General features: G+C 54.9%; 1 protein-coding gene across 5 annotated transcripts; it reads left to right on the forward strand.

The window, feature by feature from the left end:
* Nucleotides 1-581: 581 nt before the first annotated feature.
* On the forward strand, nucleotides 582-12,923 carry Slc4a11 (solute carrier family 4 member 11). Of its 5 annotated transcripts, none has more exons than XM_060372097.1 (19): nucleotides 582-707; nucleotides 2,282-2,344; nucleotides 5,086-5,250; nucleotides 5,336-5,385; nucleotides 5,609-5,840; nucleotides 5,926-6,007; nucleotides 6,468-6,591; nucleotides 9,026-9,229; nucleotides 9,301-9,394; nucleotides 9,489-9,614; nucleotides 9,697-9,810; nucleotides 9,902-10,034; nucleotides 10,254-10,327; nucleotides 10,823-11,081; nucleotides 11,211-11,567; nucleotides 11,653-11,826; nucleotides 11,975-12,170; nucleotides 12,244-12,413; nucleotides 12,535-12,923. In XM_060372097.1, exons 2-19 carry the CDS (start codon nucleotides 2,299-2,301, stop codon nucleotides 12,602-12,604), a joined length of 2,670 nt encoding a protein of 889 aa, XP_060228080.1. In that variant the 5' UTR covers nucleotides 582-707; nucleotides 2,282-2,298; the 3' UTR covers nucleotides 12,605-12,923. The 5 variants fall into 5 exon arrangements, with proteins under 5 accessions (XP_060228080.1, XP_060228081.1, XP_060228079.1 ...); XM_060372098.1 differs by lacking the exon at nucleotides 582-707 and adding an exon at nucleotides 1,041-1,292; XM_060372096.1 differs by lacking the exon at nucleotides 582-707 and adding an exon at nucleotides 1,041-1,217.
* Nucleotides 12,924-14,350: the final 1,427 nt, after the last annotated feature.

The following is a 14,350-nucleotide window of genomic DNA, read 5'->3' on the forward strand; positions in this document are numbered from 1 at the left end:
ATGGTGCCGAGGAGGCCACAGGCGCGTGCTGGGATACGGTGGGGGTACGGTGGGGGTACCCTAGGCTCCTTTCCCCTCAGTAAGGAAAGGGTTGGGCAAGTTGTTCCTTCAGTTTCAGGAACTGGAGGGGTTGGACCAGCCAGGCATTGGGGTGCTGCTAGGAAGCGATGCAGAAGACAAAACACTCCCAGACAAGAGACTGGGTGAAAGAAAGGCCAGGACCCTGTGTCTCCCTGGCTGGCTCTTCAGCTTTTCTGAACCTCCACCCTGCAACTCCTCAAGCCTGTATAGGGTTGGGACTCTAGCTAGAAAACCCTCACAGGAGGTCCTAAAAGCTAGGCGGAGCAACAGGCCGCGTAGACTCTCCTCCCAGGGCCAGCTTACCCTACGAAGAACAGCGTGTGATCTCCCTCGGAGAGGGGGCTCCTGGAAGGGCGTGTGTGTGAGGAGACTCCAGGCCCCCCCACACCTTCGCTGCCGACGCCTAAGGCTGGCTCGCCGTGCCCGCTTATATACAAATCCCCACAGCGCTCCAAACGCCTGCCCCGCCCCGCCCCGCCCCTTTCGCGGTTGGGCGACCGTGGAGAGAACCCGGCGGAATCTAGCACGGAGTGGGAGGGATGGCTGGAGAAGAGTGCTTGGCTTAGGTGTGTGTCCCAGGGTCATTACGAGGCCCAGGGTCTGAAGAATCACTCACTGGGGAGCCGGTAAGGGTCGGGGCGCGGCTTTGGGTTCGGGTGGAGTGGGGTGGGGGAAAGAGGTGCGCACCGCACTGGTCGGAACTCAGCGCAGGCCGCTCTCCGGAGACCTGGCCGCCTCCTAACCTAGGAGAGGGGTGCGGAACCCAGGGCGGGCGCCAGCGGGTGAGCACGCGCGAGCGGGGGCGGCGTAGAGCGCTAGCCCACGGGCAAGTGCGGAGAGCGGCGTGGGCGGGGACTGGGGCCGCCCTGGCCGGGGGCGCGGCGAAGGCGGACCGGGGGCGGCGCCCGGGGAGGTGGGGGCGGAGCTCCACCACGCTTTTTAAGCTGGCGTCCCGCTACCCTCGGGGCGCTGGGGAGTTGTCCTGCACAGCGCCGCACGGTCGTGCCGAAACTTCCTAATTCCTCCCGGGCCGGCTCTCCGCGACTCTCAGGCCTGTGCGCGCGAGCCGCCGCGGATCCGGAGCAGACCTCGCTGGCGAGGGCGCGCCCTCGGCTGGAAGCGGCTCGGGACGCGCGGTGAGCACCGCGCCGCGGCTCCGGGGAGTGTCACCGGCTCCGGCCGCTTGCCCGCCTGGACCGGCGGAGCCCTGGGTGAGAAGCCCGGGCCGCGGCCACAGCAGGCGTGTGTTCCAGCTCGGGCTTCGCGCGCGGTTCCAGCGGAGGAAGCCCGAGTCCCAGTGCGCGCGCGCGGCAAGGGGTGGCCCGGGACGCCGCGGGCATCCCGTCCGTGTTCGTACTGAGTTCGCCATCTCCACACACCTTCAGCAACTGAAGGAAAGATGTAACGTAACCGGCGGGGCGGAGGGTGGGGAGCTCGGAAGTGGGCAGGGTGGCGATGCGGACCGGAGTGCGTGCCTCCGCCTAGAGGTAGGACCCATCAGAGCGGCTCTGAGTGCCTCCAAATCCTCTCCCTCCACTCACTCTCAGGGCCTTCGAGTGCAGACCACATCCTTTCTCGTGCCTGCGGCCCCTCCTTTCTCGCACAAACATCCCGGATAGTACCTCCAACCTCAGTGTTTTCTGTATACCAATTCTGCCCCCCCCCCTTTTTTTTTTCTGGGCCAGTGGCTTCTTCTCTCTGACGTCCCAGGACCACAGTGACACCCTGGGATGGAGACAGTTGCTGAGTCGGTCCACCGGCTGGCCCCTGGCGATTGACACTGCAAACTGCTCCTGAGTTGGGCACGTGTGGCCCCTAGCACCAGGGCAGATCTGAGGAGAGGCTCATGAACACCCCTTACCCCCCAACACACACACACACACACACACACATACACACACACACACACCCAAAGTGCTGGGCGTGGCAGGGCGGAATCCAGGAAGGAGGCTATTTGCTGCTGCCTTCTAGAGCTGGATTTGGTTCAGTCACAGCCTCTTGGGTTAAGGAGCTGAGTACTCATGGTGAAATGATCTGGGAATGTACCCTTTACTCACTCCCTTTGCACAGGCAGAACCTAGTAGGTGGACTAAGGGATTTAGTACCCTAGAGTAAGGCTGGCCGCTCTAGGCACTGGCTGAATTGAAGAGGGCACAGGAGACTGTCCAGGACTGGTGACAATTCTTTGGCTTCTTTTTAGAAAACTGCCCTTTGGCCATGTCACAGAGTGAACACCTTGAGGATTCTGGAGAATACTTCTCTGGTGTGTATCAGAAATCTCCGGTGAACTAAGCCTGCGCACCCGCCAATGAATGCATGACAGAGCCACTTGTCTGTGGCTCACTGCTGGAATGGTCAGCTCCACCTGGCTGGAGGCTGTGTGGCTTGCCCAGAAGGCCGCTGATGAGGCTGGCCAGAAGAGAGCAACCAGGAATGCTGAGGTCGGGGCCGGGCAGATGGCTGCCAGCACCGTTTGCTGTTTTCTCCTTGGTTCACTGTTCCAGGGCGTCCCTAACTGGCCAGCTTTAGGCCACATGCCATGCATGGCTTCGCTGCCCAGTCCCCATCCAGTCCTGGAGAGAGGCTGCAATCACCCTTGCTTCAACTGGTCAGCCTCTTCCCTGCATTTGGCTCCATGCTGCCTATCTGCATCTACCCTTTGTTTCTTGGTTTTGTTTCATTTGATTTTGTTTGAGGGAAACAAAAATCTCATGGAGCATAGGCTGGCCTAAAACTCCCCAAGTAGCCAAATATAAATTTGAATTTCCAGTACTTATGCCCAAATATTAAGATTACAAGCTTGCACCACCGAGCCAGATTGATGGGGCACTGGATCTTGAACTCTGGGTCTCATACGAGTTAGGCACATGTTCTACACACTGAGCGGCACCCCCAGCTTTCCCTGTTTAGTGGCGTTGAGGAATCCTGGTGATGTGTTTTTACCCAGGCCCCCAGGGCATGAGGGCTCTTTGTGTCGCTGCTAGCTGTCAGCTTAGCTTTGTGGCTATGCTATGTTAGAATGGCGTGGCAGGAGGCCTGCAGAGTCCCAAAGGGTCTGAGAGCCAAGGCTAAGAAAAGGTAGGACCCGGATAGAGAAGAAAGTACCAGGCTGAGAGTGTCAGCAGAAGCAAGACTGAGGCTGGCTGCTGGAGGAGCCACGTGGATTTACTTAATTCTTTAATTCTTTAGACAGGTCTCACGTAGCCCAGGCTGCCCTCTGTAGCTAAGGATAACTTTGATCCTCTTGCCTCTTCAACAAGCCTGTGCTACCTGCGGCTCCCAGCCCAGCCCAGCCCAAGTAGTTTTAAATAAGGCAGACCTGAATTAAGGAGGGTAGTTCCCACGTCCTGTAAAAATAAAGGCAGGGAAACTTCTTTGGGCTCAATAGTTCTCCAGGGATAGGGCCTGGGGATGGGATAGGGTGGGGTGATCACCAGGTCCTGAGCTCAGGATGTTGAGGTACAGGGCTTGGGATGTTTGGAGGAAGCTGAAGGGCAGGAGTGGAAATGAGTCAGGCTGAGTCACCGGCAGGTGCGGGCATGCCACTGACCTGTCCCTGTCCCTGTGCAGGTGTTTGCCAGTCATTAGTGGGGTCTGGATTACAACAGCCTCTTTCCCAAAGGTGCCCGCAGGTGGCCAACTACAGAACAGTCTGAAAGAGGTTCTGACTTGGCTAGCAAAGGGGTAGAACACTAGGAAGAGGGCACTGAATGAGCCTAAAGATGACTCCGCTGACTTATAAGGCAAGAGTGGGCATGCCTGCAGCCATAACTGTCTGGCCCAAGGACAGATGGAAAGAGTCTGACTGGCCTGGGGCACCAGGGCCTAGGGGAAGGAGAAGAGGCTTCTGGTTCAGGCTGTAACTTTTCCAGGGCTACAGTGAAAGGGGACATTTGCATTTTATATGAAAGCTTTCCTGCTGCATCTTGATGGGAGCCGGACTAAGGGAGCCTTTCATCTTCCGGCTGTTGCTCAGCTTTCTTGCCTCCTGGGACTTATTCAGTGAACAAACCAAACAAAACACGTTCAATACAGACTCTCGTTTTTTCAAGACAGGGTTTTCTGTGTAGCCTTGGCTGTCCTGGAACTCACTCTGTAGACGGGGCTGGCCTTGAACTCTGAGATCCACCTGCCTCTGCCTCCTGAGTGCTGGGATTAAAGTCATGCCAGCACTGCCTGTTGAATACAGACTTTTTCTTTGTGTATGTGTTTGTGTAAATGCATATGTATATGAGGCCAGAAGAGGTGTCAGATCCCGTGGAGCTGTATTTATGGCCTGCCCAGCGTTGGTGCTGGATTTGAATTTCTCATGATTAAGCAGCACATGCTTATCTTAACCACTGAGCTACCTCACCAGCCCCACGTCTTTATATTTTGAAGTAGAGTCACAGGATAGCCCAGGTTGGTCTGGAACTCATGTAATCCTCCTGCCTCAGCCTCCTAAGTGCGGGGCTTTTTAGGAATGAATGACCTGCACAAAGTTTTATTTGGTTTTGGTTTTGGTTTGGTTTGTTTTCTTCTTAGACTGGGCCTCATTGTGTAGCCCAAGCTAGCCTTAAACTGGAACTCGATGTTCCTGCCCCAGCCTCTTGAGTTCTACATTATAGGCCTGTACTGGCCTGTAACTTCATATGTAGACCAGGCTGGCCCTGAACTCCTACAGATCTGTCTGCCTCTGCTTCTTAATTGCTAGGATTAAATGTCCTGCCTCACCTGACCTAACATACTGTCTTTTAAACTGAAGGGTCAGAATAGTACAGAACCCTGGTTCTTAAAGCTGAAAAATGGTACAAAAGATCACTGGGCAGGGCCCTCAGCTCTCTGTGCCAGCTGCCACACTCTGGGTGGGGCCAGGCAGGCCCAGCAATGCTCCATCCCTCAACCAAAGCCCGCTTCTCGACTGGTGGGAGGCCTCCTACCATTGAGGGTTGCACTCAGAAGGTGAAGCAGGGATACCCATGCCTTGGGCTTGGAGCCCTTCCTTATGGTCTCTCCTGGTGACAGCTGCCACTCTGGGATACTTCAAGAACGACGTGGATGACAGCCACGAAGTCCGAGAAGACAGCCTGGGCGATGAGGTCTTCGACACCATCAACTCCTCCATCGTGTCTGGCGAGAGCATCCGTTTCTTTGTCAACGTCAACCTTGAAGTGCAGCCCTCCAAATCTGGTATGGGGACTGTAGATGGCCCTGCGCTGCTAAGGAGCTCTGAAGAGCTGGGGCGGCGTACTGAGCTCTCTCCCCACTCCTCCAGACCTAGAAGCTGCAACTGGTGGCTGCGTGCTGCTGCATACTTCCCGCAAGGTGAGCTGCACCCTGGAGGGCTGTGCAAGAGAACCGCTTCCCTTCCGTCTGCCCCGCGGTCCCTGTGTTCCCCGGTGTCTGGCCCAGGCCTGAGCCTTCTCTCCTAGATAGGGTTCCTGGTGGGCAGGGATATTCATAGACCATCATGGAAGGCAGTTGGGGGCACTAGAGACAATGGTCTAACTCAGAGACCTGTGTGGTTCTGGGTCTGGGGCCTCTCCAGTATCTGAAGTTAAAGAACTTCGAGGAAGAGGTCCGTGCACACCGGGACCTGGATGGCTTCCTGGCGCAGGCCAGCATCATCCTGAACGAGCCGGCTACCTCACTGGATGACGTGCTTCGGACTATGCTGAACCGCTTTGCCCAGGACCCCAGCCACGCAGAACCTGACTGTGACCTGGACCTGCTCATGGCCAAGCTCTTTACAGATGCCGGGGCCCCCATGGAGAGTAAAGGTAAGGCCAGCTCCCTGCCCCGGGCTGTGTGGCGACTGTGTGGCTGGAGCAGCTGACTCTCCTGCGTCCTTTCCCCTGTCCTCAGTACACCTGCTGTCGGACACCATCCAGGGGGTCACCGCCACTGTCCGAGGGGTGCAGTACCAGCAGTCATGGCTCTGTATCATGTGAGTACCCATCCTCCGACCATTGCACCTGTTCCCCTCCTGTTATCCCGGAGCTAGCCTGGGAATCCCACGTCCCTGGAGGGACACAAGGGACACACAAGGGACACAACTGTGGTGACTCCTCCAATTCGGGAAAAGAGGCTATGGGCACTCTGTCCCATCTGGTTGGTTGGTTGGTTTGTGTATGTGTGGGTGTGGTGCATGCATGTGCATGCATACATGCATTCATGCCCCAGATGCCAGAGTTCCTGATGCACTGTTCCCCACTCCATGGGGGTTCCGGGAATTGAACTCCACTCCTCTTCGAGAGCAGCCAGTGCTCTTTACTGTGAAGCCATCTCTCCAGCCCCCATGTGGCTTTTCTGTTTCACCTGGTGACCTCTGCCGAAGGCTCTGCAGGGTGGCGGGAGCCTCTGTCCTGAGGATGGCAACTGTCCCTTTGCTCTTCTGTCCTGACCAGCTGCACCATGAAGGCCCTACAGAGGCGCCACGTGTGCATCAGCCGCCTGGTTCGACCACAGAACTGGGGGGAAAACTCCTGTGAGGTTCGCTTTGTCATCCTGGTGCTGGCGCCACCCAAGATGGTGAGTTTTGGTGTTGAGCAGTCCCCAGGTTGCTGTCCTTTCCTTGGAAATGTCTCTACAGGCCCCTCATACCCCCTCTTTCTCTCTCTTTGACATTCTTAGAGATGTTCTTGAAAAGAACATTGCGTCTGAATTTCCCTGGAAATACCCCAAAGGTTGGCTTTCCTACCGAAAAGAAATGCTTTTGACCATTACTTATTCAGGCGGCACAGATTGTTGGCAAGGCATGTTCTCAGCATTTCCAAGGCCCCGGGTACAAAATCCCAATATATGGCCATATGTATTGGGGCCATCCTTTGGCTGGCTTCCCACCAGGCCTCCTCCTTTAGGATTTGCTGGACCTGCACTCCTTGGGCCATATACTACCTGGGCAAGGATACCTGACGTTTGTCGGGGCCAAAACTGATCTAGTCTGGGAGTTCTCCTGATAAAGAAAGGTTTAAAATCCTGACATGGGAACCATAAGCCCCTTGCCCCAAACCATAGAAGGGCCTTCATATTTTAGCTTTCACTGGCTCTTGCTCTTTAATTTTCCCCAATGCTGGGGATGGACCTTAGGGCCCTCCCTCATGTACACACATAGCTGGGCAGGTGCTCTATGCTGACCCACACCTCTACCCTCTGTTAGTTCTTTTGAAACCAACTGGAGGCTGGCCTTGAACTCCAAATCCTCCTGCCTTCCCAATGCTGAGATTACAGGCCTTCTCCCATGACATCCACTTTTCTATCTCTATTTTATTCTTTTTTTTTTTTAATTTTAAAATTTATCTTATGTGCATTGGTGTTTTGTCTGCATTCATGTCTGTGTGAGGACATCAGGTTCCCGGGACTATAGTCACAGACAGTCGTGAGCCACCATGGGGGTGCTGGGAATTGAACCTAGGTCGTCTGAACGAGTAGTCAGTGCCCTTAACTGCTAAGCCATCTCTCCATCCTTCACAGCATCCACTTTTCATTAGCTTTTTGAAGACCCTGCCTGACTCTGGTGCCAGCTACCTGCTCCAGATTCTCTGGGTACCAGCAATGGGGGTAGAGAGGCTGCCCTGCCAGTGCTATAGATGTGCTGCCTAAAGTATTCCTGTGCTAGAAGAAAAGAGAGAGCCTCATGAACTAGAGTGAGTGACAACTGTCAGTGTGGCCAGAACAGTTGGAAGGAGCAATAGCCTTAGTGCCTGAGGAAGTCAGGCTGTGCGCAGCATGGAGGGAGCTTAGGAGAACTGTTTTCCTGAGTTTGACAGAGGAGCCTCCTGAAACTTGGGCTAAGGAGTGAACAAGCCACGAGTTAGCTGTCGCTGCGATGGGTAGCGCAGAATCAACTTGAGGGACAGAAGGTCTACTTCCGCTCAGGGTGTCAGCCATGGCTGTCTGGCTGCATGACTGGAGCAGACTGTCTTTGGAGATGGGAAGTGCTATCATGGGGGAACAGAGCTGATGACCTCATGGCAACCAAGAAGCAGAAAGAATGAGGAGAGGCTGTGGCTGTGGCTCAGTGGCAGCAGACATGAGGCTCTGAGTTTGTTTCATTTGTTTTTCTGAGACAGGGTTTCTCTTTGTAGCCTTGGCTATCCTGGACTCAATGTATAGACCAGGCTAGCCTCAAACTCACAAAGATCTGGCTGCCTCTTCATTCCTGAGTGCTGGGATTACAGGTGTGCTCCACCACACTCAGTTTAAGCTCTGAGTTTGATACCCCAAAAGTTAGTGGGGGAAGAGTGTTGAGACAAGAGATACCCCTCCGAGGAGTACTTCCCAATAACCCAATACTTCCTCAGACCAGGCCCACATTCTCGTTCCCACTACTTCTCAGTAATGACAGGACATTTTAACTGTCAGTGTGTGAATCCATTGGAGAGGTCAAAGCTCTCAGAACCCAGTTACTTCTCCATGATTAGACCCATCTGCTGGGGGTCAAGCCTTTAATAGATGAGTCTTTAGGGCGACATTTCATACCTAAACCTTAACACTTGACCTTAGTCAGATAAAAGAATGAGGCCTGGACAAACCAGAAGACACCTAGCTCCAATGAGATATGGCTAGATACGTGTTAAGCTCCATTGTGGCTTCATGTCAGTGCTCAAACTTTTTTCTTGCTTAGGATAATGAGAATGCCTGAGTTACAATAAAAATACTAAAGCAAGCATGGTGGCTCATTGCCTGTAATCCCACTCCTTGGGAAGCTGAAGGATGGAGAATGTCATAGTTGTAGGCCAGCCTGGTCTACAGAGTGTGCCTCTATCTCAAACAATCAAAAAAGAAAGACGCTAGCTGCACAGGGACCCGCTGGCCTAGGGGAAATAGCCGCAAGGTTTACTAATGTCTGAGCTTCGGCAAACAGAACCTGCTGCCAGTCGCCTGTGCGTGACCGCGCTTGGCAAAGGCAGGCTTTCCCCTCTCCGGGGGCTGGAGGTGTACCTGTGCCATCTTGTGCCCCCAGAAAAGCACCAAGACCGCGATGGAGGTGGCACGCACATTTGCCACCATGTTCTCAGACATCACCTTCCGCCAGAAGCTCCTCAAGACCCGCACAGAGGAGGAATTCAAGGAGGCTCTGGTGCATCAGAGGCAGCTGCTCACCGTGATGATGCCGAGAGCAGCGGGGCACAGCATGAGCTCCCTGCACACGCACAAACACCCTCAGGTACAGAACAGGGGCAGCATGGCAGGGGTCATGGGCCAACCGGGGCTCACACGTTCTGTCTTCTCTCCCAGCCCCCGAAGTGCAAGGACTTTTTCCCTTTCGGAAAAGGCATCTGGGTGGACATCATGCACAGGTTCCCCGTGTACCCACTGGACTTCACCGACGGTACATGCCCAGCCAGAGCTCAGCCTTTCCAGCCATGAGGCCGCGTGTGCCTGTCCTGCGTCTCCAGCAAATGCTGTCTGTCCTGCATTCCTAGGCATCATTGGGAAAGGCAAGACCGTGGGCAAATACGTCACCACCACGCTCTTCCTCTACTTTGCCTGCCTCCTGCCGACGATTGCTTTTGGGTCCCTCAACGATGAGAACACAGATGGGGCCATCGGTGAGAGGTTAGGGGCGGCAGGGATGTGCCAGGCAGGATGGACCTTGGGCTGTGGTGACCTCTGACCTTACCCCCTCCACAGACGTGCAGAAGACCATAGCTGGGCAGAGCATCGGCGGCCTCTTGTATGCACTGTTCTCCGGGCAGCCACTGGTGATCCTGCTAACGACGGCACCCCTGGCCATCTACATCCAGGGTGCAGTGGGTTTGGGTTGAACTGGGAGATGGTGCCAAGGTCCTGGAGCCCGACCCAGCCCTGACTGCACATCCTGTCCTGTTGCTTACAGTGATTCGAGTCATCTGTGATGACTACAACCTGGACTTCAACTCCTTCTACGCATGGACGGGCCTGTGGAACAGTTTCTTCCTTGCGCTTTATGCCTTCCTCAACCTCAGCCTGCTCATGAATCTCTTTAAGAGGTGACAGGTCCTGGGCTGCAGGGGAGGTGGGTCAGCCTCACGCCAAGGCCCTATAACCCCTGGATAGATAGTGTGCTCGCGGAGAGGCCAGGTGGACTTATTAGGAGTAGTCCCATGGGGGAGCGCTTTTCCATGGGGTTGGCATGGCAGGAGCTTGGGGAAGCCTTCTCTTCAGTGATTACCTAGCCAGACATCTTGAGGCATATCACCGCTTTGCAGGTCAACAGAGGAAATCATTGCCCTCTTCATTTCCATCACATTTGTGCTGGATGCTGTCAAGGGCATGGTCAAAAGTGAGTACAAGTTAGGAGTGGTGGTGCCTGTCCTTAATCCTACCACTTGGGAGGCAGAGGCAGTAGGATCTCTGAGTTTGAGGACAGCTAAGGGTATCTCAAAAAATAAAATAAAATAAAATAAAATAAAATTATATATATATATATATATATATATATATATATATATATATATATATGACTGCTTGGGGTAGAGGGCTCTCAGCTGTGGCCTGGTGGGGCAGAGAAGGGGTCAAGCTAAGGTGGTTCTTCCCACAGCAAACATGCTGTGGGGGTTCTGGCTGGCACAGAGCAGCCACCGCTGGTTGACTGGGAAAGCCAGGGTTCTCTCTGATTCCTTCTGTCTCCCCTCAGAAGCCCCCTTTCATTTATACCCCCATGTCCCTTCAGCAGCCCCACCTCCCCTGGGGCACCCCTTTACCCTATATCTCTAAGGAAGCTAGGCTCCGACCTCCCAGATCCCAGATGGCTTAGGCCTGTTGACCTGTCCCACAGTCTTCTGGAAGTACTACTATGGTCACCACTATCACACAAAAAGGACCTCATCCTTGGCAAGCTTGATGGGCATTGGCAGAAGCCCCAATACCAGCCTCCACGCTGCACTCAATACCAGCCTCTTGGTCAGCCCCATAGAGATGGCCACAGCCAGCAGCCCCAGCGGTACACATGCAGGCCAGGCTACAGCAGTGCTCAGCCTCCTCATCATGCTGGGCACGCTCTGGCTGGGCTACACCCTCTACCAGTTCAAGAAAAGGTAAGGGAGAGCCTTTGGTCCCAATACTTAGGGGCCAGAAGCAGGAGGATCTCGAGCTATACAGACTGTAGCTTGAGACCTCCTCGTGGGTTGAGGTTAAGGGCCAGCTGACATCCCCATCATCTCCAGCCCCTACCTGCACCCATGTGTGCGGGAGACCCTGTCTGACTGTGCCCTGCCCATCGCGGTCCTCTCCTTCTCCCTCATCAGCTCCTACGGCTTCCGGGAAATCGAAAGTGAGTCGGGACGGGAGGATGGGCTGGGAGTGGGATGGCTTGGCTCCCTGGGAACTGGGCCAAGCCTGTCCCATATTGCAGTGAGCAAGTTCCGATACAACCCCAGCGAGAGCCTCTTTGAGATGGCACAGATCCACTCTCTGTCCTTCAAGGCCATCGGCAGTGCCATGGGTCTTGGTTTCCTGCTCTCCTTGCTTTTCTTCATTGAGCAGAACCTGGTTGCTGCCTTGGTCAATGCCCCAGAGAACAGGTACTGAGGACTGTGGGGGCGGGGGCAGGGTCCCAGACCTGTGACAGCCAATGAGACTCTGTCCACCTGTGCCCTCCTTCCTCAGGCTGGTGAAGGGCACTGCTTATCATTGGGACCTCCTGCTACTTGCCATCATCAATACAGGGCTGTCTCTGTTTGGGCTACCCTGGATCCACGCTGCCTATCCCCACTCCCCTCTGCATGTGCGGGCCCTGGCCTTAGTGGAGGAACGTGTGGAGAATGGGCACATATATGAAACGTGAGTATGAGCCAGGTGGACCCGAAGGTCAGAGGACAGCCGTGGGCTACACGTGACCTAGGGAAGAATGTGGCGTGGAGACAAGGGCTCAGAGGCGCCGCTGCCCTAGCCAGACCCACATGCGGCCCTGTGCTCTGGGCCCCCACAGAATCGTGAATGTTAAGGAGACGCGGCTCACCGCACTGGGCGCCAGTGTCCTGGTGGGCCTCTCGCTGCTGCTGCTGCCCTTCCCGCTGCAGTGGATCCCCAAGCCCGTGCTTTACGGCCTCTTCCTCTACATCGCGCTCACCTCCCTGGACGGCAACCAGCTCTTCTCACGCGTGGCGCTGCTGCTCAAGGAGCAGGTGGGTGCCTGGGCCAGGAGTGGGGTGGAGTGGGAGCACAGCCATCCCTGACCGTGGCTGCTGCCGCCCGCAGACATCGTACCCACCCACACACTACATCCGGAGAGTTCCCCAAAGGAAGATCCACTACTTCACGGGCCTGCAGATCCTGCAGCTGCTGCTGCTCTGTGCCTTCGGCGTGAGCTCCCTACCCTACATGAAGATGGTCTTTCCCCTCATCATGATTGCCATGATTCCGATCCGGTACGGTCAGGCTGGGCGGCCGTCAGGAGGGCTCACCCGGGGCTGGGCTCAGTGGGTGGCTGAACTCAGTGGGTGGCTGCTGTGCCCATCCACTCAGTCTGCCCCTCCCTCTGCTCGGCAGGTACAATCTGCTGCCCCGGATCATTGAAGCCAAGTATTTGGATGTCATGGATGCTGAGCACAGGCCCTGACCTGCGCCACCCTCCCCATCCTTCAGGCCTGCTCGATGGCAACGTATAGGGAGACATGAGCTGCCCGTGGCTCGGGCCCATCCTCCTTGCCATCTTGTGGCCTAACGCCCCCTGGCATTGTGGTTTTCAGTGGTGTGTGTTCACTCCCCACCCCATTAACATCTAGTTTGGGGTCAGGAACATTGCCAGGATGGAGCTGAGAAGAGTAGATATTCTTTTGATAAAAGAGTTGATGCCCAGGAGAGAGTCCATTTCCTTGATTGTATAAGGAATTCGCCATGTGCGCATTAATGAATAAAAGCTTGTTTCTATGCTTTAACATGCTGCCGCCATCCCTGCTACTCTCCCAGACTCGCGGAAGAGGAAACAAGCCCCCTGGGAGGAGAATAAAGTGACCGGGATTGAGTACCATCTGTATGCTGTGAACCTCTGAAAAGGACAAGCCAGACTTTTGTTTCACCCTGTTGAGAGGCCGTTGCAAGGGACATACTCCGGGAACAAAGACCCAGAGGAGATGGGATTTGAGTACAGCAAGGTGCTGGGTGAGGGAGGAAAGTGGCTGTAGGGTATGGCTAGGGATGAGGGCAAAAACAGGTTGTCTGAGTTACCTGTGCCAGATGGCAATTTCCTCCCTGTGAAGCGGGCCTCCCGTCCAGTCAGGAAGATGGCTGTGTCTACAGCCACCTGTGCACTAGACCCACCAATGCATCCTGCCTGGCACTTCCATAGCAAAGCTTGCAGGGGCCACAGCTGACTCAGAGGCGTCGTTCTCCTCAGCGTCCTTAGCAGCATCTTCCGGCACCGCAGAAGTGAGCTCTGAGGGGACACTTCCACTAACTTCATTTCCCCCATCGGGCAGCCAGGGCAGCCGCCTCTTCTGCAATAGGGTCTTTCTATCAAGTTCTGGAAGGCAACCAGCAGTGCTAAAAGCCTTTGTTTTCGGGGCCTCCAGGGTCCTGATGGGTTATTCACTCTTAGCCCTGGGTCCCCAATTAACCACCTATGGCTTCTAGAAGCACCTGCTCCCTAACATTTTTAGGCACAGGTGATTGTAAACCTTCTCCAGTCACCTTGGCTATCAGTGGTACCTGACCCAACCACACAGTCACCACCCACAAACTCCACAGCAACATGGGCCTTTGCGCGCGCACACACACACACATACCGTGAACTGATTCCCCTGGCTTCGGATCCACTCAGGTCTCTTCAGTGAGTTGTGCTACTCTGCATAACAAAGCCTTTATACTGAGGATGGGCAAGCGGTGATGGCAATGTTCTGAACTGCCATCTCAAAATAAAAGCTAAGTGTGCTGCTAACTCTTGGTGATGCACCTTAAAGTCTGTCGTCATTCTGTCCCCACAAGAATCCATCTGTTTGTCATCACCTTCAAGAGTGGGCACTGGCCGGCTGTGAACAGTAGACGAACCAGGCCTTCAGACATAGCTCAGTGTTAGTCATCTAACGCATGCAAAATCCTGGGTTTGGTTCCCAGCACCACAAAATAAAGTAAATGCCAGCTAATACTACAGAGAAAACAGAAGATGCCTCCAGAGTAGGGTACCAGTCCTGCACACTAGCAAGAAGAGGAAAGCACAACAGGAGTGGCCAGAGAGGCCCAAAACTCTTGGTAGAGCTGGGGGTGTGGCTCTACAGAAGGCCTTGCATGCAGGAGTCCCTGAGTCTGCCCACTGTACTGTGGGGGGAAAAAACGTCAGAAATGCAAGCGAAAAGGAATCCCACCTTAG

This window comes from Meriones unguiculatus, chromosome 18 (assembly GCF_030254825.1).
Source record: "Meriones unguiculatus strain TT.TT164.6M chromosome 18, Bangor_MerUng_6.1, whole genome shotgun sequence".
Taxonomy (NCBI): domain Eukaryota; kingdom Metazoa; phylum Chordata; class Mammalia; order Rodentia; family Muridae; genus Meriones; species Meriones unguiculatus.